We start from the raw sequence: 25,274 nt of genomic DNA, 5'->3' as shown, positions 1-25,274 counted from the left end.
TGTCGCTCTCTCTGTGTCGCTCTCTCTGTGTCGCTCTCTCTGTGTCGCTCTCTCTGTGTCGCTCTCTCTGTGTCGCTCTCTCTGTGTCGCTCTCTCTGTGTCGCTCTCTCTGTGTCGCTCTCTCTGTGTCGCTCTCTCTGTGTCGCTCTCTCTGTGTCGCTCTCTCTGTGTCGCTCTCTCTGTGTCGCTCTCTCTGTGTCGCTCTCTCTGTGTCGCTCTCTCTGTGTCGCTCTCTCTGTGTCGCTCTCTCTGTGTCGCTCTCTCTGTGTCGCTCTCTCTGTGTCGCTCTCTCTGTGTCGCTCTCTCTGTGTCGCTCTCTCTGTGTCGCTCTCTCTGTGTCGCTCTCTCTGTGTCGCTCTCTCTGTGTCGCTCTCTCTGTGTCGCTCTCTCTGTGTCGCTCTCTCTGTGTCGCTCTCTCTGTGTCGCTCTCTCTGTGTCGCTCTCTCTGTATCTCTCTCTCTGTATCTCTCTCTCTGTATCTCTCTCTGTGTCGCTCTCTCTCAATCTCTCTCTGTGTCGCTCTCTCTCAATCTCTCTCTGTGTCGCTCTCTCTCAATCTCTCTCTGTGTCGCTCTCTCTCAATCTCTCTCTGTGTCGCTCTCTCTCAATCTCTCTCTGTGTCGCTCTCTCTCAATCTCTCTCTGTGTCGCTCTCTCTCAATCTCTCTCTGTGTCGCTCTCTCTCAATCTCTCTCTGTGTCGCTCTCTCTCAATCTCTCTCTGTGTCGCTCTCTCTCGCTCTTTCTCAATCTCTCTCTGTGTCGCTCTCTCTCTCTCTGTCTTTCTCTCTCTCTCTCTCTGTCTTTCTCTCTCTCTCTCTCTGTCTTTCTCTCTCTCTCTCTGTCTCTCTCTCGCTGTCTGTCTCTCTCTCGCTGCCTTTCTGTCTCTCTCTCTCTCTCTCTCTCGCTGTCTCTCTCTCTCTCTCTGTCTCTCTCTCTCTCTCTCTCTGTCTCTCTCTCTGTCTCTCTCTCTCTCTCTCTCTGTCTCTCTCTCTCTGTCTGTCACTCTCGCTGTCTTTCTCTCTCTCGCTGTCTTTCTCTCTCTCGCTGTCTTTCTCTCTCTGTCTCTCTCTCTCTCTCTGTCTCTCTCTCTGTCTCTGTCTCTCTCTCTCTGTCTCTCTCTCTCTGTCTGTCTGTCTCTCTCTGTCTCTCTCTGTCTCTCTCTGTCTCTCTCTGTCTCTCTCTGTCTCTCTCTGTCTCTCTCTGTCTCTCTCTGTCTCTCTCTGTCTCTCTCTGTCTTCCTCTCTCTCTGTTTTCCTCTCTCTCTGTCTTCCTCTCTCTCTCTGTCTTCCTCTCTCTCTCTGTCCTCTCTGTCTTCCTCTCTCTCTGTCTTCCTCTCTCTCTCTGTCTTCCTCTCTCTCTCTGTCTTCCTCTCTCTCTCTGTCTTCCTCTCTCTCTCTGTCTTCCTCTCTCTCTCTGTCTTCCTCTCTCTGTCTCCCTCTCTCTGTCTCCCTCTCTCTGTCTCCCTCTCTCTGTCTCCCTCTCTCTGTCTCCCTCTCTCTGTCTCCCTCTCTGTCTCCCTCTCTCTCTGTCTCCCTCTCTCTCTGTCTTCCTCTCTCTCTCTGTCCTCTCTCTCTGTCTTCCTCTCTCTCTGTCTTCCTCTCTCTCTGTCTTCCTCTCTCTCTCTCTGTCTTCCTCTCTCTCTCTGTCTTCCTCTCTCTCTCTCTCTCTGTCTTCCTCTCTCTCTCTCTGTCTTCCTCTCTCTCTCTCTGTCTTCCTCTCTCTCTCTCTGTCTTCCTCTCTCTCTCTGTCTTCCTCTCTCTGTCTTCCTCTCTCTGTCTCCCTCTCTCTGTCTCCCTCTCTCTGTCTCCCTCTCTCTCTGTCTCCCTCTCTCTCTGTCTTCCTCTCTCTCTGTCTTCCTCTCTCTGTGTCTTCCTCTCTCTCTGTCTTCCTCTCTCTCTGTCTTCCTCTCTCTGTCTTCCTCTCTCTCTCTGTCTTCCTCTCTCTCTCTCTGTCTTCCTCTCTCTCTCTGTCTTCCTCTCTCCCTCTGTCTTCCTCTCTCCCTCTGTCTTCCTCTCTCCCTCTGTCTTCCTCTCTCCCTCTGTCTTCCTCTCTCCCTCTGTGTCTCTCTCTCCCTCTGTGTCTCTCTCTCCCTCTGTGTCTCTCTCTCCCTCTGTGTCTCTCTCTCCCTCTGTGTCTCTCTCTCTCCCTCTGTGTGTCTCTCTCCCTCTGTGTGTCTCTCTCCCTCTGTGTCTGTCTGTGTGCGTGCGCGTCTGTGTGCGCGTGCCTCTGCGGGTGTGTGTCTCGGTGTTTGTGTGTGTGTATCTCTGTGTGTCTGTCTGTGTGTCTCTCTCTCCCTCTCTGTCTCTCTCTCTCTGTATGTGTGTGTCTCTCTTGTCTCTCTGTGTGCGCCTCTGTGTGTGCGCCTCTGTGTGTGCGCCTCTGTGTGTGCGCCTCTGTGTGTGCGCCTCTGTGTGTGCGCCTCTGTGTGCGCGCCTCTGTGTGCGCGCCTCTGTGTGCGCGCCTCTGTGTGCGCGCCTCTGTGTGCGCGCCTCTGTGTGCGCGCCTCTGTGTGCGCGCCTCTGTGTGCGCGCCTCTGTGTGCGCGCCTCTGTGTGCGCGCCTCTGTGTGCGCGCCTCTGTGTGCGCGCCTCTGTGTGCGCGCCTCTGTGTGCGCGCCTCTGTGTGCGTGTGCGCCTCTGTGTGCGTGTGCGCCTCTGTGTGCGTGTGCGCCTCTGTGTGCGTGTGCGCCTCTGTGTGCGTGTGCGCCTCTGTGTGCGTGTGCGCCTCTGTGTGCGTGTGCGCCTCTGTGTGTGTGTGTGCGCCTCTGTGTGTGTGTGTGCGCCTCTGTGTGTGTGTGTGCGCCTCTGTGTGTGTGTGTGCGCCTCTGTGTGTGTGTGTGCGCCTCTGTGTGTGTGTGTGTGCGTCTCTGTGTGTGTGTGTGCGTCTCTGTGTGTGTGTGCGTCTCTGTGTGTGTGTGTGCGCCTCTGTGTGTGTGTGTGCGCCTCTGTGTGTGTGTGTGCGCCTCTGTGTGTGTGTGTGTGCGTCTCTGTGTGTGTGTGTGCGTCTCTGTGTGTGTGTGCGTCTCTGTGTGTGTGGGTCTCTGTGTGTGCGTCTGTGTGTGTGCGTCTGTGTGTGTGCGTCTGTGTGTGTGCGTCTCTGTGTGTGTGCGTCTCTGTGTGTGTGCGTCTCTGTGTGTGTGCGCCTCTGTGTGTGTGCGCCTCTGTGTGTGTGCGTGTGTGTGTGTGTGTCTCCGTGTGTGTGTGTGTCTCCGTGTGTGTGTGTGTCTCCGTGTGTGTGTGTGTCTCCGTGTGTGTGTGTGTCTCCGTGTGTGTGTGTGTGTGCGTCTGTGTGTGTGTGCGTCTCTGTCTGTGTGTGTGTCTGCGTCTGTGTGTGTGCGTCTCTCTGTGTGTCTGCGTCTGTGTGTGTGTGTGTCTCTGCGTCTATGTGTGTGTGTCTCTGCGTCTGTGTGTGTGTGCGTCTCTGTGTGTGTGTGCGTCTGTGTGTGTGTGTGCGTCTGTGTGTGTGTGTGTGTGTGCGTCTGTGTGTGTGTGTGTGTGTGCATGCGCCTGTGTGTGTGTGTGCGCGCGCCTGTGCGCGCGCGCCTGTGTGCGCGCGCCTGTGTGCGCGCGCCTGTGTGCGCGCGCCTGTGTGCGCGCGCCTGTGTGCGCGCGCCTGTGTGCGCGCGCCTGTGTGCGCGCGTGTGTGTGCGCGCGTGTGTGTGCGTGCGCCTGTGTGTGTGCGTCTGTGTGTGTGCGTCTGTGTGTGTGCGTCTGTGTGTGTGCGTCTGTGTGTGTGCGTCTGTGTGTGTGCGCCTCTGTGTGTGCGTCTGTGTGTGTGTCTCTCTCTCTCTCTCTGTATGTGTGTGTCTCTCTCGGTGTGTGTGTGTGTGTCGCGCTCTCTGTGTCTCGCTCTCTGTGTCTCGCTCTCTGTGTCTCGCTCTCTGTGTCTCGCTCTCTGTGTCTCGCTCTCTGTGTCTCGCTCTCTGTGTCTCGCTCTCTGTGTCTCGCTCTCTGTGTCTCGCTCTCTGTGTCTCGCTCTCTGTGTCTCGCTCTCTGTGTCTCGCTCTCTGTGTCTCGCTCTCTCTGTCTCGCTCTCTCTGTCTCGCTCTCTCTGTCTCGCTCTCTCTGTCTCGCTCTCTCTGTCTCGCTCTCTCTGTCTCGCTCTCTCTGTCTCGCTCTCTCTGTCTCGCTCTCTCTGTCTCGCTCTCTCTGTCTCGCTCTCTCTGTCTCGCTCTCTCTGTCTCGCTCTCTCTGTCTCGCTCTCTCTGTCTCGCTCTCTCTGTCTCGCTCTCTCTGTCTCGCTCTCGCTCTCTCTCGCTCTCGCTCTCTCTCGCTCTCGCTCTCTCTCGCTCTCGCTCTCTCTCGCTCTCGCTCTCTCTCGCTCTCGCTCTCTCTCGCTCTCGCTCTCTCTCGCTCTCGCTCTCGCTCTCTCTCGCTCTCGCTCTCTCTCGCTCTCTCTCGCTCTCTCTCGCTCTCGCTCTCGCTCTCTCTCGCTCTCGCTCTCTCTCGCTCTCGCTCTCGCTCTCTCTCGCTCTCGCTCTCTCTCGCTCTCGCTCTCTCTCGCTCTCGCTCTCCTCTCGCTCTCGTTCTCTCTCGCTCTCGCTCTCTCTCGCTCTCTCTCGCTCTCTCTCGCTCTCTCGCTCTCTCTCGCTCTCTCTCGCTCTCTCTCGCTCTCTCTCGCTCTCTCTCGCTCTCTCTCGCTCTCTCTCGCTCTCTCTCGCTCTCTCTCGCTCTCTCTCGCTCTCTCTCGCTCTCTCTCGCTCTCTTCTCGCTCTCTCTCGCTCTCTCTCGCTCTCTCTCGCTCTCTCTCGCTCTCTCTCGCTCTCTCTCGCTCTCTCTCGCTCTCTCTCGCTCTCTCTCGCTCTCTCTCGCCTCTCTCTCGCTCTCTCTCGCTCTCTCTCGCTCTCTCTCGCTCTCTCTCGCTCTCTCTCGCTCTCTCTCGCTCTCTCTCGCTCTCTCTCGCTCTCTCTCGCTCTCTCTCGCTCGCTCTCGCTCGCTCTCTCGCTCGCTCTCTCGCTCTCCTCTCGCTCTCTCGCTCGCTCTCTCGCTCGCTCTCTCGCTCTCTCGCTCTCTGTCTCTCGCTCTCTCGCTCTCTGTCTCTCGCTCTCTCTCTGTCTCTCTCTCTGTCTCTCTCTCTGTCTCTGTGTCTGTCTCTCTCTCTTTCCGTCTCTCTCTCTATCTCTATTTCTCTCTGTCTCTCTCTCTCTCTGTCTCTCTCTCTCTCTTTCTGTCTCTCTCTCTGTCTCTGTGTCTGTCTCTCTCTCTCTGTCTCCCTCTCTCTTTCTGTCTCTGTCTCTCTCTCTCTCTATTTCTCTCTGTCTCTCTCTCTCTCTCTCTCTCTGTCTCTCTCTCTTTCTGTCCCTCTCTCTCTCTCCCTTTCCCAAAGCAAACTGTTCAGATCCAAATTCCGGGTGATTTTGAGAGCTGTGACTTTGTCAGCCGATCTCATTCCTGGTCCACGTGTATGAGCTGTATTCGGACTCCGAGGGTGGAGGATCAGTCCGCGGAATCATTCCTGAGCACTGACTTTGCTTCAATCCCCAAGAGTGGCTGCGCGGAGCCACCATCCAGCCAGTGAATGGTCACTGCAGAAGAGGAGGCCATTCAGCTCACCTCCTCTGTACTAGCTCTCTGCCAGATCTGCTCAGCTTGTCCCACTCTCCCACGCTTTCCCTACAGTTGTTCTGCCTTCCATCCTGATCCAATACTGTGTGGGGGGTGGGGGGGGGGGGGGGGGGGGGGGGGGACGGAATTGGAAAGGGCTGACGAGGTATTTGGGATTGGTGTTGGATGTGGCTGACTCATTCTTTGGAACACTGCGCACTATCCCAGTTTGCAGATCCCAGCCAGGAGGGAGAGTTAGGGGAGAAGGTGCAAGAAGAATCAATCAGGATAGAAAGTGAACGGACAGGCCCAGGCAAGGTTGGACGGGCTGGTGGTCTTGGCTCCTGGGAGGGGGGGGGGGGATCTGATAAACTATGAGGAGGTTCCACGGGGTCAAGAAGATGTCGGGACTACAGAAGTAGGGGCAGTAACGAAAGAGGGTCAGCGTGGGGGTAGCGAACCCGGGAGAAACCTTTTCTATCCGGAGTGTGGTGAGAATGTGGGGCTGGCGACCACAGGGAGTGGTTGGGTGACTCGTGCGGTTTGGGTGTAATGGGAGACTGGACAAGGGCACGTGGATGGAGTTGGGTGGTACAGGAGGTTCACGTGGAGCTCGAGTATCAGCAGAGACCCAGTTGAACCAAGTGACCTGTTTGGATGCTGCCCATTTTCTATGTGTTGGATAATGCAACCCCACAAAGGCTTGTCTGGAGAGGCAGAGAGAAGTGTCCAATCCAGGCAGCACCGTAGTACAGTGGTTAGCACAGTTGCTTCACAGCTCCAGGGTCCCATGTTCGATTCCCGGCTTGGGCCACTGTCTGTGCGGAGTCTGCACGTTCTCCCCGTGTGCGCGTGGGTTTCCTCCGGGTGCTCCGGTTTCCTCCCACAGTCCAGAGACGTGCGGGTTAGGTGGATTGGCCGTGGCGAATTGCCCTTCGTGTCCAAAAAGGTTAAGTGGGGTCACGGGGATAGGGTGGAGGTGTGGGCTTGGGCAGGGTGCTCTTTCCAAGGGCCGGTGCAGACTCGATGGGCCGAATGGCCTCCTTCGGCACTGTAAATTCTATATGATATCGGCTCGCTGGAGGATGAGAACCGGGAGGCAGCCCTCCTTTGCTCTTTGTTCCTCGCAGGGCTGTGTCCTAACCGCTCGGCAAGGGAATACCTCCATCAGCACTGGATAAACACACGGGGCAGAGCTAGTGGGCCCCTGGCAATTGTCGGGCTGTCTGGCCGAGACCGACTGCAGATGTACAAGCTGCCTGTGTTGTGGTTGGCTTTAATCTGAATGCTGTGGTTAATATTACACAGGCTGGCTTCTTGCAGCTTTTATTCCGATGTGATTGAAATATTCTCATGGAAGGCGGGCTTGTGCACGTGGAGAGCAAATGTTCTTGGGACCCATGACCCGAAGTATTCTTACCCCATTCATTTTTCCCAATTAAGGGGCAATTTGGCGTGGCCAATCCACCTCCCCTGCACATCTTTGGGTTGTGGGGGCGAAACCCACGCAAACACGGGGAGAATGTGCAAACTCCACACGGAGAGTGACCCAGAGCCGGGATCGAACCTGGGACCCCTGCGCGTTGAGGCAGCAGTGCTAACCCACTGCACCACCGTGCTGCCCACCCGCAAGTATTCTTAATCTGGTTCTGGATCCCCCCCCCCTCACCTGACAAATGTAGGAATTTCAGATTTATTGTCTTGTAAGTGTCTGGTGAAGTCGGGGTTAAAAGCCTGGATTGGAGTGTGTTTGACCGCAGTGGCCATGTTTTAAAAGATTCTTGGGTTGAAAGGCAAAGCTTTTCGCAGCCTGTGGTGCAATTAGCCTTCGTAAAAAGCTTGGGCTCATGCAATTTTGTTTTGATTAAGGGGGTTCCCTGGGTGGGATGATGTCATTGCTCTGGGTGGAGCTGAGCCACCAGGTTTTTTGAGGAAGCTTTTCCAGTGGAGTTCTGATCTGGCTGAAGCTGAGACCACAAGTGGGGGCAGTTTCTTCTCTCTGCAGGGTAGTTAAAAGAGATTCACGGTATTTAAAGCAGTGCAGACTTGTTTGCGGACAAAGGAGAGCTGAAACAAGCCAACTGAAAACCGCTTCTGAAGACCTCCATACAGCCAGAATTTCTTCATCGAGAATCGGAGTTAGGTCTGATCGTTGTAGAGCATCAAGAGATCACTTTTATTTTGGGCCAGGATTTAGAGAACTCCAAAGTATATCATGGAGTTCACCTGGTCCAAAACTTTAAATAGATTTTGGTTACGGGGAGCACAAGGGCCCACTTTACAGGTGTGATGCAACAGAGAACTAAAAGTATTTTTAAACAAAAAAACAATGTTTATTCTATGAATCCAGTTCACATTTTTAAACACACACAGTAAACATCTTAGCAACTATCCACTGAAATACTCCCCCCAAAGAATACAGTACTCTATAAGTAACTCTTAATCTTTCCTTGCGACATCCATAAGACAAATGCCCTCTTTAACACAGAGATCAGGTTTAAATTCTCTACTGAGAGCAGTTATCACTTTTAAATTAGCAAGTGATCTGAAGACATTCTTTTCATGCAGAAAGAGACCAGAATTGTTTCTCTGGATGCAGCTCCCAATCTGCAAAACGATACTAAACACACACTGTAGTTGCTAGCCCAAAGCGAAAATAAAACAGACAGACAGCCCAGCTCCACCCACACTCTGGCATCACTGCAGCTATTTGATAAACACCCATTTCTTAAAGGTACTCTCACATGACACTTTCTCAAAGGATATCTCTGTGAAGCAAGTCTTCCTCTCTGTGGTTGGTATTTGAGGTGGAATGAGAGCTTGGTATTTAAGTGGAAATAAAGATAGAAATTAAGGGTATTGCATTCACAGTGTTGAGTAGTATTGTTTAAGGAGGTCATTCTAAGTTATTTGGTGATGTTAATACTGTGTTAGTAATAATGTTTGATTTAATATAACCATATCCCTATACCTTTGTGCAATCACTCCTGGATCAAGGCATTCTTCCCTCACAGTCTCACAAAATTAAACTTAAAATATTGAGGTTTTGGTCCAGTACCCGGCCACTGTTGAGGTCTGGTCTGGGATTGTAATACGAGCAATGGGCTAGTATCTTGTGGCCACTCTTCAATACCGATATGAGTGACATTGGTCTAATGGATAAATAAAAGCAAAATACTTTTGGCCTGAATTAGAAGTGGAACATGCTGGGAAGACTAAAGGGGTCCGGCAGAATTTGAGGAGAGAGGCGAGAGACAGATTTTGAGTCCTCTGCGAGTCCTGGTGGACAGAACAGTGCGATCGCTATCCAATCAAAGCACAGCGGAAATTCACTTTTTCATTCTTTCCCGGGATGTTGGGGGTCGCTGGCTGGGCCTGCATTTATTACCAATGCCTAATTGCCCTTGGGACGGAGTGTCTCGCTGGGCCAGCTCAGAGGGGCATTGAAGAGTCAACATCACATCGCTGTCTGGGTCTGGAGTCACAGGCAGGCCAGGCCGGGGTAAGGACGGCAGGTTTCCTTCCCTGGAGGGTGTGAGTGAGTTTGAGCTGGCAAGTGGGCGAGGGAGATGGGTGTGGGAGGTGGCGGTGGGAATGGGATTCTTAGCTAACCCACCTCTTTCGCAAAACCCCCAGCACCTCGCAAGAGATCATGAGGCCAGTTGACATGCCCTTCCCGAAGATGACTCCACGTTTAAGCCTTGGGAGTGGGTGAGAGGGGAGGACACTGTGGGGGTCACGGGAAGAAGACCTATATAACCCCGCTAACACAACTGGAGGTGCGGTCAGGCAATGGACCTTCAGCCTGGTGTATATCATTTGAAGGATGGATCGGAATGAATCGGTTCCAGTCCAGAGAAACTTCCCCCTGGCTTGTTATTTATTGACGGTCTTGCTGTTCCTTTTCCACAATCCCAGGTGGAAACAACACTTTTAAAATGTTGAACTTGCCAGCTGGGGATCAATGAGTGGCACAGTCTTGTCGGGATCAATAAGCTCCTGGTCCTGGCCTTGGCCACCTCCTGAAAGATGAACACCGGATGCGATCGTGCAGTCCTGAGTGTTGCCAAAAGCACTTCCCAGAGTACTTCATTTGCTCTCAAGTGTTTTGGGACATCCTAAAGTGGCGGAAGGTGCGCAGACGTAACGAATGGGGAGCAGGAGTGGGCCGTTTTGGCCCCTCGCGTCTGCATGGCAAAGGGCGCAGAGGAGAGTTACCAGGACGTTGCCAGGGCTGGAGAGTTTTAGTTATGAAGAGAGATTGGATAGGCTGGGGTTGTTTTCCTGGGAGCAGAGGAGACTGAGGGGGGAGAGGATTGAGATGTATAAAATTATCAGGGGCACAGATAGAGTAGACAGGAAGCAACATTTCCCCTTGGCGGAGGGATCAATGACCAGGGGGCAGAGATTTAAGGTGAGGGGCAGGAGGGTTAGAGGGGATGTGAGGAAAAGCCTTTTTACCCAGAGTGGGGGGCGGGGGGGGGGGGGGGGGGGGGGGAGTCTGGAACTCGCTGCCTGAAAGGGGGGTGGAGGCAGAGACCCTCAGAACATGAGAGAAGTATTTAGATGTGCGGTCCCAGGGCAGGCAAGGCTGTGGGCCAGGTGCTGGGAAATGGGGTTAGACCAGTTTTTGACTGGCTCCGATGCAGTGGGCCGAAGGGCCGTTTCTGTGCTGCCAAGGCTCCATGACTACGTTGCTTATCTTTCAATTCAGTGTGTGTTCTTCTTCTTGCAGCAGACCGACAGACGTCTGGAGCTCGAGACGAAACGATCCAGCTGGGATTTCCCCCGTCGGTTGAAGCACGTGAAGGAGGATGAAGGATCCCCTTTGTGCTCTCCATCAGTGTTTGGTGCTGGTGTTTCTCGGCTGCACCTTCCAGCTTCACTGTTTGGCGGAGGATGCCCGGGTGCAGGCCCCCAGGATCCAGCTTCGGCTCGCGGGTCGCAGGAACAAAGGCAACGAGGGCCGGGTCGAGGTTTACTACAACGGCGAGTGGGGCACTGTGTGTGATGATGAGTTCTCCATTGCAACGGCTACAGTCATCTGTAAAGAACTGGGCTTCATCTACGCACAAGAATGGGTCCCTGGCGCCAAGTATGGCAGAGGGAAAGGTAACTTGTCTGTTGTGATGGTGGCTTGCAAACTGTGAATATCCATGGAGACACACAATTGATAAGCTTGGTGATGCATTTTGGTAGATCCAATTCAGGTGGCAGAACCATCAGCAGCAGAGAGATCTGCACGAGCAGGTCCACAGATCCTTCAAAGTAGCCGCACAGGTGGAAATGGTGGTGAAGAAAGCAGATGGCGTGCTGGCCTTCATCGGACGGGGTATCGAGTATAAAAGCTCAAATTATGTTTCAGTTACATAGAACGTTGGTGAGGCCACAGTTGGAATACCGTGTCCAATTCTGGTCACCACACTACCAGAAGGACGTGGAGGCTTTGGAGAGAGGACAGAAAAGGTTTACCAGGATGTTGCCTGCTATGGAGGGTATTAGCTGTGAGGAGAGATTGAATAAACTGGGATTGTTCTCCCCAGAGAGACGGAGGCCGAGGGGCGACCTGATAGAAGTTTGTAAAACTATTGGGGGTGTAGATAGGGTGAACAGTTGGAGGCTTTTTCCCAGGGCGGAAATGACAATCACAAGGGGGCACAGGTTCAAGGTGAGGGGGGTTAGGATCAGTGGAGATGTGTGGGGGAAGTATTTAACACAGAGGGTGGTGGTGGCCTGGAATGCACGGCCAAGTGAGCTGGTTGAGGCTGATACGTTAGCGACCGTTCAGACTTATCTGGATAGACACATGAACAGACGGGGTACAGAAGGATACAGGCGCTTGGTCTAGATAGGACACGTGATCGATGCAGGCTTGGAGGGCCGAAGGGCCTGTTCCTGTGCTGTACTGTTCTTTGATACCATGGGGTACTTTGGGCCATTCCGTGATTCAATGCACAGGAAGAATGTGTTCCTGGAGAATCTAATCGGGAGGGTAGAAGAATTCAAGTTTTTCTTGATCAGCGCACAGCAGGGTGAGACCCTCCAGGCCTCTGAAGCTGCTGTACCGAGCAATGAGAGAGGGGCTCAGTCCTCAGAATTCTCGTCATCGTTGTACTTCCACATTCCCGAATTCTATCTGTGCCCAAAGATCTAGCGATCCGCAACCACCTGGGGTAGGGAATTCCCAAGATTCCGAACCCCTCCCGATATCAGCCCGAAATGGCAGATGCTTCCTCCTGAGACCACAGCTCCTCGAGCTTCCGGCTGAAAGCAAGTGGAACGGCAGTGTTGCTAACCTCGGGGCCTCCAACCGGTGCCTTCCCCCTGACGGCAGAGCCCTCTGTCCTCTTCGCTGAACCCCCTGCCTGTGCGTCACTGTTGCCCAGCGTCCTGCGCGAACTAACTGCAGAGCAGAAACCCCCACCCGGCCAAGAGCAAAGGCGAGAGTCCAGCTGGAACACACCAGCCTGACCGTCTGCCAAAAGCAGCATTTCTTCATGTAATTGCTTTGCCAGCGCAGACTACATCTGTTCTCCTGACCTGGTACATCTGAAGCTTAAACGTAGCTGAGCACACCAGTTCCTTTTACAGCCAAGTAACAGGCTTCAAATTAATTGTTTCTGGATTTGGTTTGAGAGACTTGTTGAGTTAATAAATCTCTACCCGTGTGTGTATAAATTATTTCCAACCTCTCCAGTTCCCAGTAACCTAGCTGATGCTCCCATTGATGTTGTCCGCAGGCCAAATCTGGATTGACAATGTCCGATGCACTGGTGCTGAGAAGACGCTCGCTGCCTGCAGCTCGAACGGCTGGGGGGTCACCGACTGCAAGCACTCGGAAGATGCTGGGGTCGTGTGCAGTGAGCAGAGGGTGCCTGGCTTCAAGTTCGTCAACACCTTGATCAACGATATCGAGGTGAGTGCTCCCGTGCTCGTTCTGTTTGGCCAGCGGCGATTCGATCCCGTCGCGACGGGTGCCTGCAGCGGCGATGTTGAGGGGCCGCTGGTGACAGGAGGCTGCATTGCTGTCTGTGCACGGGGAACAGCATTGGGGGAGTGTTTGCAAATGCCAGCACATGTCCCTTTGCAGTGTGAACGGCCAAGGCCTGTGGTCTGCTCCCTTGCCAAGGTTGGAGGATGGCACTGAAATGAAAATGGCTTATTGTCACAAGTAGGCTTCAAAATGAAGTTACTGTGAAAAGCCCCTAGCCGCCACATTCCGGCGCCTGTTCAGGGAGTCTGTTACGGAAAAGAGTGGAAATATCCCAACCTATCAGCATATCCTTCGATTCCATTCTTCCCCCATGTGTTTGTCCATCAACCCCTTAAATGTATCTATATTCCTCCCCACAACTCCTCGCTATGGCAGTGAGTATTGTAGGGTGTTGGACACCGTGAAGTCTTTGTGTTTGGAGATGGTTAACTGTGTGTATTTAGAAGAATTTTCAGCGTATACTTAGTCAAGGGCTCAGTCTTGGAGCTGTCTCCATGCTGGCTGCTGCACACAGCTCTGTCCAGCACTCGTCTGACCCAGGGTGCGGGTCACCTACTCCCTGACATCACTGCCTGAATGATCTGGGTCCAATATTCGGGCGATGCCCCTCCCTTCTGGACTCTCCCAGCAAAGGAAACATCACCTGTGTTGTTCCATCACCGCACCATTTTAAACACAAGCTGGTGACCAGGATCTTGAACCTGATTTGTAACTATTCCGCTCCGTATTCCCCAGCTGGCTGCGATGGCCAGCGCTGAATGGGCGTGTGCGTCATGCTGGAAGTCGGCGCAGAATTCGGAGGCTCAAACCTGGCTTTCTGCTCATCAGCACGGCCTCACACCCAGAACCTTCGTTAAATACAACCACTTTGCCAAATTGGTGTCTGCAGCAGGGACTGCGGACCGGGGAATATCGCGTCTTGTAGCCGGTTACCAGGAACAATGCATTTTTTGGAATGGATAAATTGGTCCAAAGATGTGCAGGTTAGGTGGATTGACCGTGCTAAATTACCCCTTCGTGTTCAAACGTTAGGTGGGGCTAGGGGATCGCAGAGATGGGGTGGGGGAGTGGGCCGAGGTGGGGGTGCTCTTTCGGAGGGTCGGTGCGAACTCGGTGGGCCGAATGGCCTCCTCCTGCACTGCAGGGATTCTGCGATACGTCTTTGATTGAGATTGTTACTGGGGAGTGTGTTAAATCGGTGAAAGCTTTGGAAACCTTCCCGCGATTCGTTCCTGTTTCCTTTCAGGAATGTTATCCTTGCAATCTGGAATTTGACAATACCTGAAGATGACCTAGTTAACTATTGCTTGTTAACCTGATGCTTCACTCCTTCAATTGGAGAATAGTTTTTAAAGCAGGTTACTTCCTTGATTTAGACACGCGTCCAACTTCCTAGGAATTCTTCAATCCCTGCAAACTTGTGTGTTTCTCACATCCTCGGTGTGAGGGACTCGCTTCCTCTGGATGCCCTTGGTATCTACAGGGGAGCGACCAGCAGGGAGCCACAATTCTCGCTTCCGCGTCCTCAGCCAAGTTTAAACCCTTGAACGGGATGTGGACGTCGCTGCCTGGGCCAGCATTTATTGACCATCCCTAACTGCCCGTGGGAAGGTGGTGTGTGAGCTGCCTCCTTGATCACCCGCAATGCCGTTGGGGAGCGTGTCGCTGGATTTTGACACGGTGACAGTGAAGGGTCAGCGACATACTGTGATCAGGCTGTGAATGGTGGAACTGACCAGAGGGGCTGAACGGCATATTTTTTATTTTATAAAGCAGCACGGTAGGACAAGTGGATAGCACTGTGACTTCGCAGCTCCAGGGTCCCAGGTTCGATTCCCCGCTGGGTCACTGTCTGTGCGGAGTCTGCACGTTCTCCCCGCGTGTGGGCGCGTTTCCTCCGGGTGCCCCGGTTTCCTCCCACAGTCCAAAGATGTGCAGGTTAGGTGGATTGGCCATGATAAATTGCCCTTAGTGTCCAAAAGGTTAGGAAGGGTTATTGGGTGACGGGGATAGGGTGGCAGTGAGGGCTTGGGTGTGTCGGTGCAGACTCGATGGGCCGAATGGCCGCCTCCTGCACTGTGTGCTCTATGTAATCTATGTAACCCTGATTGATGAGCAGCAGCTTGCAGCTTTTCCATTTGCCTCCTTAGCTGGTTTCTCATCAGCGTTTGACCGCAAGTTATATTACCCAGGGTCAGTATTTGAGCATTGCATCGAGCTGCAGGCTCGGGGATTATTTAAGCTGCCTTCCAAATGCGTTCACTTGAACCCAGTTCTGTTTTGTTTTAGATGCCGATTTGTAATGTTATTCTGTGTACACAAAAAATGTCAGGGGAAACCACTTGCAAAGCAACCGCAGCCAGAACTGCATTCCTTCCAAATTATCTGCTTTCTGGAGATATGTGCTGTGTTACATGCTCTCGTTAATCCTGATGTAAAATAGCTCCGGAAGCGGAGCATTAAGTCAAGTCACTTTGAAAACCGCGGCCCGTATTTGGCGGCCAGCTGCAAAGCAACATTGCTGATGAAAGGCACCTCCTAATATTTAGCCATCTCTGTGGCACGGATCTCCCCTGCTCCAATGGCGGTGTGAATCTGGCGCCAGGTCCAGGGGCTCTCTGGGTACCTGACGTCCGTGATGTCACCGAGCAGCACGATGAGCAGCCAATCGTGTTGAAGCATTCCCCGAGGCGGCAAACCAGCCAGGAGCAAAAAACGCTCGGGTTTGACTCTCTTATGTTAAAGTTTTACAGAAGAGTTCAAGGCATCATAGATTATCATAGAATTTACAGTGTAGAAGGAGGCCATTCGGCCCATCGAGTCTGCACCGGCTTTTGGAAAGAGCACCCTACCAAGGTCCACACCTCCACCCTATCCCCATAACCCAGTAACCCCACCCAACAGTAAGGGAAATTTTGGACACTAAGGGCAATTTAGCATGGCCAATCCACCTAACCTGCACATCTTTGGACTGTGGGAGGAAACCGGAGCACCCGGAGGAAACCCACGCACACACGGGGAGGGTGTGCAGACTCCGCACAGACAGTGACCCAAGCCGGAATCGAACCCGGGACCCTGGAGCTGTGAAGCAATTGTGCTATCCGCAATGCTACCGTGCTGCCCTTATGATTGGGACATAAACATCAGATTAGGGGGGAACATTTAAACGAAACCATGAACTTGAAAAATAAAATCTTCGCAATTGTTTTGGGGGAAAAATTGACATTCAACAACCTTAAAGTTACTCTGCCATGGCCAGTGAGGCTGCTTTGAAGTAATGGTCATGTTAAGAAGTAATTAAACACTCATTTGCACCTGGGTTTGGCAAGTTTTTGAAGGGTCCTCACAACGAGAGCTTGGTCCCGCCCACTCTGCCCGTGTTTAACTCAGCCAGTAATTCCCTGACCATGTGACCGCCTCCATCCCTTCAGAGGTCCCAGAGGAATGCTGGGACTGCAGACTGTGGTGAACTCAGTCCAACATCTCACAAGCTTGCCGCCCTCGCGTTGATTCTGTCTACACAGAATGGTACAGAATACAGATGGTATGGTTAGCGGCGATGGGGGAGGTCTCATTTCCAGTCCCATTTACCACGGTACCACGATCTTTAGAGTGCCGTGTCTCTGTCACTCTCGTGCCCGCTCTCTTTCTCCATCTTCCACAATCCTCCTTCCATCACCGACCGAAAGTAGAAACTGATGTGCAGCCTTGTTGGCACTTTCTACACTCGTGGAGGTTTATTTATTCATGGGGGGGAATCTTTACACTTTAAACTCCTACCCAGCAAGACAGCGAGGGTTTAAATTCAAGACCATCTCGAGAAACTTTGTCGGATGGGAATACGGCTTCTGGAGACGGGAGCAGCGAACAAGCAAGTGGCATGGATCCTGGGAGTCAGAGTTGGGGTGTCGGGAGCAGTGGGCCCCTGTTCTTCAATGCTGTTTGGAGTTCCTGGAAACAATGTACTCTGGCTCTTTGTTGAAGAGGAATTTACGGGGAGGGGGATGGGATGGGAGAAGTGATCCAAACACACAAGGTTACGTGGGCCCCGTCTGGCGATGCAAGTTATCGCCAGTCACAGGGGGAATAGCTCGGAGTCTGTGGCCCCTCTGTCAGATCCTGTTGCGCAGTCAGAATAGAAAAGGGTATTTGTTCTCGGTGAAAGATGTGAATACCATCTGGACGTGTGTGCAGATTTCCCAAGGAAAGGCCGAGGGGGAATCCTGGAGAAGGGCGTTCCCTCACCAGCTGTGAACACTGTTGTTTCTATAGTGCAGTCTGAAGTACCGATACAGGAATCGTCATGGTGCACTGGAGATTGTCTTTGAGAATAGGCAGGAGCAAAAACAATCTCTGAGCCTCATGAGACTTTGAACTCTCTTCCTCAAGAGGTGGCAGAGAGCGAGTCTTTGAATATTTTTAAGCTCGAGGTGGATAGATTTGTTCAAGTGGCCTCACCCTGTTCCTGATCCCTATGTTGATCTGTAGCCAGGCAGACTGTCTATGTGTGGTTACAGTGTCCGCAATAGCAGCTGTGCCAATCTCTCTCAACACTGGAGGACCACGTTGTCTGCATTGTAGCCGTATATCTGCTCCTGTGCCAATGGGCGTGCTGTGCCTTCTGGGCACAAATGTGGGCAAAGTTTGTCTGACTGCGCTCCTGTCAACTGCTTGAGCCGTTTCTGATTGGATTAGAGCGTCACCCCGCAGGCATTGAAGACTATTCTCAGTTTGAGTTTAAAGTTCAGCAGTTTTCGTGTGATTTGATCGCTGAGGAAAGAAATAGCAGACGGCTAACCTCTTGGGCAGCTGCCAACAAGCATCTGTTTCCCATTGTGGCAGGAACCCAGGCTTGCCCACGCTCCCTCCCAGACGGTTTTCCTGAAGGAACTCTCGCCAGTGGCAGTCGCACTGTCATCCGGATCGGGATTTTGCGGGAGGAGATTGCTTCCGATGGGGAAAACTGAGAAATGATGACACGGCCACACAAGTGGGGAGGAGTGGGGGGGGAGCTGCAGTTGCGTTTGGGGGTGGGGGGGGGGATGCTCGAACTGACTGCAGGTAATGGGGGCCTCGTGTGAGGTTCGTGAGGAGGTTGCTGAATGAGTTACATGTCCACTGCCTGGTCCAATCGCAGCTCGCTGTTATTTTGTTGACCGGGACTTTGATTGTCATTGGAATGGGCCTCCGGAATGTTGGCTGAGGGACAGCGAACTCTCGGCCTGCGTGCAAACCGAGTGCTCTCCACTTATCTGTGTGTGTGTGTGAACCAATTAAACAATCATTTAGCACGGCAATGGGGGCCATTGAATGGTTAACAAATGACTTTCTTACAAACTTTTCGCCCAGTGTTCCATCAATCAGATACTTACACACATTCCGCAGGGATATCTGCGATCGGTAATGACCGGTTGGGGCCTCTCTGAGCCTGGCTTGCCAACAGCGTGCAGAGATTTCGTGGGAATGCTGAAGGATTCTGAGAAAGCCGGAACTACGAGGAGCATTTTGGATTTCTGCCGGTGTTTCTGGACCTGGGGTTTTTTGAAATGGGACATGTGCATCGCTGTAAAAATGAAGAGTGGAGAGGTGCTGGCATTCTGACACCGATACTGCTGCAACTTTGCAAAGGCTGCAACGCCTTGACCACACCTGTTACTTGCCTGAACTCTGGTCACTCTGGCAACCATGCAGTAAAGCTCGTTTTCTTTTTAATTTTTCCAATTGAGGGGCAGTTTTAGCGAGACCAATCCACCCACCCTGCACATCTTTTGGGTTGTGGGGGGTGAGACCCACGCAGACACGGGGAGAATGTGCAAACTCCACACGGACGGTGACCCAGAGCCGGGATCGAACCCGGGACCTTGGCGCCGTGAGGCGGAGGTGCTAACCACTGTGCCACCCTGCCGCTCCATCTCCGTGCGATGAAACAAACCAAGCAGGTCCAGCCCAGGCACAATCTGCAGCCGTCGGTTTTTCGTGTAGCGCTCGGTGCAAGCCAAGAGGTCAGGCTAATGCTGCAGGTAAGAGCAGCGATGGACCTCCATTAAGGCAGGTGTGCTGGTGTTTGAAGAGAGAAGAGACCAAGTTGATGTTTAGTTGTTTTTCGATCATTGCCAGTATATTTTCTCCAAGCTGTGTCCTGCCACTGATGCTGTGTTCCTGCTGTGGCTCAATCTAATTTGTGGCTGGGCAGTCCCGTGTTTAATAGAGCTGCGTGTTGTTTCTGAATTTGTTTCAATGTCTTGTCAGCTGGAATCAATCTGCAGAACAGTAGTCCCTCCAGCTGCTGCAGGCAGGGTCCAGTGAAGCTAATGGTCGGCTACGAAAGTTGAAAAACAATCGTGGCTTGGCTTAAAGGGGCAGCTTCAGAAGGTGAAGGCGTTATTCACAGCGGAAAGCAAGCCGCTTCAAGATGCCTTTTAAGTTATTATCCTGCCCCAGGGTCGCACACCCGCTCTTCCCCTGCCTGCAAGGACCCCCTGGAGCCCTGGGCAATGTCGATCCCACAACCAATAACCTAAAGCTTTTTCAGATCAGGCAGGCTGGCCCCCAAGACCGTCCATATATTTGGCAAGACTCAGAACAACAGATCTTTATTGGTTGTTCCCCTCGGAGATTTGGTGTTCTTGACCTGATGAGTGCAAGGCAGTAAGCTTCGACAGCACGTCACTTTTTTTTTTCAGCAACGCTGAAATCCTGCACCGCCCAGCGCCGAGATTTTCCTTGGTGTGGGGAGATCCATTCTGAAGGTAAATGGAGTTGAGATACATGATCAGCCGTGAGTGATAACAGGTTTGGGGCGCTGAATGGCCGGTACGTTTAAGTGCCCTCCGCTCTCGACTCGCACCAAGGTTTGTCCGGCTGGAGAATTCTGCACTGGTCCGAGGGATAGTTGGGTGGCCCCCTGAGCGAAGTCCTGAGGTCTTGCTTTGGTCCTCGGCAGCCCATTGCGGCAGCAGCTCCGGCTGTTTGGGCTGAAACCTGTGCCATCAGTGAGGTGGAGGATGTGACGGCGGAGGTCAGCAAGCTCCTGCTCTGACATCTTGCGCGGTCTCTCCTTGCTTTGGTTACAGAATGCTTCAAGGAAGCACCAACAGCTTGGCGACTCTCCCTGGGCGTGTTCCTGAGGATTTCACCTTCCCGCACCCCGCCTCCTCACACCCGACATTGGCTGTCCGACATGTCAATCCTCCGCTTCCCCACGGAACACAAACCAGCTCCTGATTATCTGGAAAGGGCCCTTCCCGTTTATTCCCCTTTTTTCCCACTTGCTTTTATTTTTGCTGTTGTCATTTTGAACAGTGGATGCTCAATGGACAAGTATCTTTAAGTCGAGCAGCTCGAAATGATTAGAATTCAAAAGTTACAACACAACTGGGCGGCACGGTGCCAGGTCCCAGGTTCGATTCCCAGCTTGGGTGGAGTTCGCAATTCCTCCCCGTGTGTGCGCGGGTTTCCCCCCGGGTGCTCCGGTTTCCTCCCACAGTCCAAAGATGTGCAGGTTAGGTGGATTGGCCGCGCTAAATTGCCCCTCCGTGTCCAAAAATGTTAGGTGGGGTGACGAGGTTACGGGGATGGGGTGGATAGTGGGCTTAAGTTTAAGTAGGCTGCTCTTTCCAAGGGCCAGTGTGGACTCGATGGGCCAAGTGGCCTCTTTTCATACTAATAGGGGTTCACTGCGCTAACTTTGGACAACAGAACTCAGACTTTCTGGCACCCGAGAGATCGGTGGGACTCGGTCGATTGGTTGGCTGGTGGTCAATGAATTGGCCAAAAGGCTGCATTCTGCCTGGTAACTGGCGCCGATTGGATCCTGCCGAGTATTCAGAGTCGAGGAAGGACAGTTTGAGTCCTGGACGCTCAGCGGGAAGGAGCTGCTTTCTTTTCCCTCTCCCTCCCTCCCTCAAACTGAAAACCTGGAATGACGAAAGGTGTGCTCGAAAACAACAATCTTTTTCACTTTTATTTTAGACCCCTGGTGACTGTAGTTATTGGACAACCAAAGAGTCTGGATGTTTCGAAAGAATAATTTATTATTTTGAATTCTTTGCGACTCTGGGTCAAGTGGGGATGGAATTGGTTGCGGACTAGCCCAACGCGGGTGGTAACATAACCAACCGGATGAGAGCTGTTTGTGGGTTAAACTGCCTTGACGACCTGTTTCAAATGTCCTTATAACTTCCAAATCTTCGGAGAAAATGGAAAAAGAAACACTCTGACTTTTCACCAAGCCCGGTTTTCCAGCTCCCCGCTACGTCCCGAAGATGTCTTGTCAATTCCTGGGTACTCGGCGGTGATCCTGGAGGATTGGGAAACCCCGGTACTCCATCGATGACTTGTCCTGCAGGCACCTCTCCCTCACAACTGGGCAGCAGCCAGAAGGGTCATTTCCGTCTTGCCCAGCTTGGATGTCTCCATGTTTTCATCCAGCTGGACAGAGTCTGGACCCTGTCTCTCGGTATAAACCGCAGGAGAGATTAGCGCTGGGAAATGATGCGAGAGCCTCCAGTTTAAAACGAAGCAAGGATGGGAAATAGCTGGAAGATCCTGCAGTGTAGTTTGCTGACCCTCGGGCTGTGTTTAGAAAGGGGTGGGGGTGGTGCGTGATGCTCCGTTTCGAAACGAGCTGAGACGTTCTTGCTGTTGCTCACAGCTCATTACACAAGCTGCTGGCTTCTGACCGGATCCAATTCTTTCGCACGCTGCAGACTGAAAGCAGCAGATTTTTGTTGCGTGTGAACTTCTCTGGAACCTTGATTTGTTATTTCTTATTTGTGTGTTCGCGTCACTTTTTAGCCTCGGCCATTCCCGACGTCCAGTGCCCAGTGCGCTGCCTGCTCCGCCATGCCAGTCAGAGGGCTGATCGACCTCACAACTCCACTCCTCTGTCTGACCCCGCCACCTCCCTTTACTCCCTCAGTGTCCAGCAATCCCAATCATCTCCCTGCTGGATCCTGCTTCCACGCGGTGGATCCTGAACTGCCTGTGCCGAGAGCGGTACTTGGCATTGACTGAAATCATTCCAAGCTAACATCAACACACCTAGGCTCTCCCCCCTCAGTACAAATCTTGGTTTGATTGAAGTACCTGTCACGGTCGGACTTGCCTCAAGGAGCCACAGATATGCACAGTATAGTCCGAGGTCACAACAAATACTCTTCAACCCGGACAGACTCTTTTGTTTGTTGTGAGAGGGGTTGGTAAATCCAATTCGGGTGGGAGCGAGAAGATAAATGGCACGACCATTGAGAGCGTAGAGACACCGGGAGATCTGGGCGAGCAGGTCCACAGATCCTTCAAAGTAGCCGCACAGGTGGAAATGGTGGTGAAGAAAGCAGATGGCATGCTGGCCGTCATCGGACGGGGTATCGAGGATTGAAGCTTGAAAATTATGTTACGGTTATATAGGACATTGGTGAGGCCACATTTGGAATACTGTGTCCAATTCTGGTCACCGTACTACCAGAAGGACGGGGAGGCTTTGGAGAGAGGACAGAAAAGGTTTACCAGGATGTTGCCTGGTATGGAGGGTTTTAGCTGTGAGGAGAGATTGAATAAACTGGGATTGATCTCCCCAGAGAGACGGAGGCTGAGGGGCGACCTGATAGAAGTTTATAAAATTATTGGGGGTGTAGAAAGGGGGAACAGTTGGAGGCTTTTTCCCAGGGCGGAAATGACAATTACAAGGGGGCACAGGTTCAAGGTGAGGGGGGTTAGGATCAGTGGAGGTGTGTGGGGGAAGTATTTAACACAGAGGGTGGTGGTGGCCTGGAATGCACGGCCAAGTGAGCTGGTTGAGGCTGATACGTTAGTGATCTTTAAGATTTATCTGGATAGGCACATGAACAGACGGGGTATAGAAGGATACAGGCGCTTGGTCTAGATAGGACACGTGATCGGCGCAGGCTTGGAGGGCCGAAGGGCCTGTTCCTGTGCTGTACTGTTCTTTGTTCTTTGAGTTTGCATTTCTGCCAGGAAAAATGAGCCAGATCCAGTCAACAAAGGTGAAAGGACCGGAGTGCTGTGGATCGAGCCCCACGTTGCTGAACAAGGGCATTGCTGCAGGTGGTACAGCCAAGTCTGCTGTTTTGTTCCCTCTGTCCACTTCTCTCTCGCCCTCTCTCCTTCTCTCGCCCTCTCTCCTTCGCTCGCCCTCTCTCCTTCGCTCACCCTCTCTCCTTCGCTCGCCCTCTCTCCTTCGCTCGCCCTCTCTCCTTCGCTCGCCCTCTCTCCTTCGCTCGCCCTCTCTCCTTCTCTCGCCCTCTCTCCTTCTCTCGCCCTCTCTCCTTCTCTCGCTCTCTCTCCTTCTCTCGCCCTCTCCCCTTCCCTCGCTCTCTCCCCTTCCCTCGCTCTCTCCCCTTCCCTCGCTCTCTCCCCTTCCCTCGCTCTCTCCCCTTCCCTCGCTCTCTCCCCTTCCCTCGCTCTCTCCCCTTCCCTCGCTCTCTCCCCTTCCCTCGCTCTCTCCCCTTCCCTCGCTCTCTCCCCTTCCCTCGCTCTCTCCCCTTCCCTCGCTCTCTCCCCTTCCCTCGCTCTCTCCCCTTCCCTCGCTCTCTCCCCTTCCCTCGCTCTCTCCCCTTCCCTCGCGCTCTCTCCCCTTCCCTCGCGCTCTCTCCCCTTCCCTCGCGCTCTCTCCCCTTCCCTCGCGCTCTCTCCCCTTCCCTCGCGCTCTCTCTCCCCTTCCCTCGCGCTCTCTCTCCCCTTCCCTCGCTCTCTCTCCCCTTCCCTCGCTCTCTCTCCCCTTCCCTCGCTCTCTCTCCCCTTCCCTCGTGCTCTCTCTCCCCTTCCCTCGCTCTCTCTCCCCTTCCCTCGCTCTCTCTCCCCTTCCCTCGCTCTCTCTCCCCTTCCCTCGCTCTCTCTCCCCTTCCCTCGCTCTCTCTCCCCTTCCCTCGCTCTCTCTCCCCTTCCCTCGCTCTCTCTCCCCTTCCCTCGCTCTCTCTCCCAGTCCCTCGCTCTCTCTCCCAGTCCCTCGCTCTCTCTCCCCTTCCCTCGCTCTCTCTCCCCTTCCCTCGCTCTCTCTCCCCTTCCCTCGCTCTCTCTCCCCTTCCCTCGCTCTCTCTCCCCTTCCCTCGCTCTCTCTCACCTCTCACCCTCTCACCTCTCACCCTCTCACCCTCTCTCCTTCTCGCCCTCTCTCCTTCTCTCGCCCTCTCTCCTTCTCTCGCCCTCTCTCTCCTTCTCTCGCCCTCTCTCTCCTTCTCTCTCCTTCTCTCGCCCTCTCTCTCCTTCTCTCGCCCTCTCTCTCTCCTCTCGCCCTCTCTCTCCTTCTCTCTACTTCTCTCGCCCTCTCTCTCCTTCTCTCGCCCTCTCTCTCCTTCTCTCGCCCTCTCTCTCCTTCTCGCGCTCTCTCTCCTTCTCGCGCTCTCTCTCCTTCTCGCGCTCTCTCTCCTTCTCGCGCTCTCTCTCCTTCCCGCGCTCTCTCCCCTTCCCTCGCTCTCTCCCCTTCCCTCGCTCTCTCCCCTTCCCTCGCTCTCTCCCCTTCCCTCGCTCTCTCCCCTTCCCTCGCTCTCTCCCCTTCCCTCGCTCTCTCCCCTTCCCTCGCTCTCTCCCCTTCCCTCGCTCTCTCCCCTTCCCTCGCTCTCTCCCCTTCCCTCGCTCTCTCCCCTTCCCTCGCTCTCTCCCCTTCCCTCGCTCTCTCCCCTTCCCTCGCTCTCTCCCCTTCCCTCGCTCTCTCCCCTTCCCTCGCTCTCTCCCCTTCCCTCGCTCTCTCCCCTTCCCTCGCTCTCTCCCCTTCCCTCGCTCTCTCCCCTTCCCTCGCTCTCTCCCCTTCCCTCGCTCTCTCCCCTTCCCTCGCTCTCTCCCCTTCCCTCGCTAACCCTCTCTCTCCTTCTCTCGCCCTCTCTCTCCTTCTCTAGCCCTCTCTCTCCTTCTCTAGCCCTCTCTCTCCTTCTCTAGCCCTCTCTCTCCTTCTCTCTCGTTCTCTCGCCCTCTCTCGCCCTCTATCCTTCTCTCGCTTTCTCTCCTTCTCTCCTCTCGCTCTCTCCTCTCACCCTCTCTCCTTCTCTCCCTCTCCTTCTCTCGCCCTCTCTCCTTCTCTCGCCCTCTCTCCTTCTCTCGCTCTCTCTCCTCTCACTCTCCTTTCGCTCTCTCTCCTCTCCCTCTCTCCTCTCCTTCTCTCTCTTGCCCTCTCTCCTTCTCTCTCTCACCCTCTCTCTCCTGCTCTCTCTCGCCCTCTCTCTCGCCCTCTCTCTCGCCCTCCCTCTCGCCCTCCCTCTCGCCCTCCCTCTCGCTCTCCTCTCGCCCTCTCTCTCCTCTCGCCCTCTCTCTCCTCTCGCCCTCTCTCTTCTCTCGCCCTCTCTCTCCTTCGCTCGCCCTCTCTCTCCTTCGCTCGCCCTCTCTCTCCTTCTCTCGCCCTCTCTCTCCTTCTCTCGCCCTCTCTCTCCTTCTCTCGCCCTCTCTCTCCTTCTCTCGCCCTCTCTCTCCTTTGCTCGCCCTCTCTCTCCTTTGCTCGCCCTCTCTCTCCTTTGCTCGCCCTCTCTCTCCTTTGCTTGCCCTCTCTCTCCTTTGCTCGCCCTCTCTCTCCTTTGCTCGCCCTCTCTCTCCTTTGCTCGCCCTCTCTCTCCTTCTCTCGCCCCCACGACCCACAAAGATGGGCACAGCAGGTGGATTGGCCACGCTTAATTGCCCCTTAATTGCACAAAATAGAATTGGGTCCTTTAAATTTCGCTTTTTAAAAAAATGAAAGGAATAGTACAGTGTGCCGTGGATTAGAGAATGGATATTGCCACGGCACCAGAGAT

General features: G+C 53.6%; 1 protein-coding gene across 2 annotated transcripts in view; it reads left to right on the top strand.

Moving 5' to 3' along the window:
• Positions 1-25,274, top strand: part of LOC140396844 (lysyl oxidase homolog 2-like) — a 77,469-nt gene that overhangs the window by 8,756 nt on the left and 43,439 nt on the right. For both annotated transcript variants that reach the window (XM_072485614.1, XM_072485615.1), the window contains exons 2-3: positions 10,279-10,655; positions 12,284-12,459. In XM_072485614.1, coding sequence (XP_072341715.1) covers positions 10,358-10,655; positions 12,284-12,459 — 474 coding nt within the window. In that variant the 5' untranslated portion in view covers positions 10,279-10,357. The remainder of the gene's footprint in view (positions 1-10,278; positions 10,656-12,283; positions 12,460-25,274) is intronic.

The sequence above is a fragment of the Scyliorhinus torazame genome, chromosome 20 (assembly GCF_047496885.1).
Source record: "Scyliorhinus torazame isolate Kashiwa2021f chromosome 20, sScyTor2.1, whole genome shotgun sequence".
Lineage (NCBI taxonomy): Eukaryota > Metazoa > Chordata > Chondrichthyes > Carcharhiniformes > Scyliorhinidae > Scyliorhinus > Scyliorhinus torazame.
This window is presented reverse-complemented; position numbering and strand designations above follow the sequence as displayed.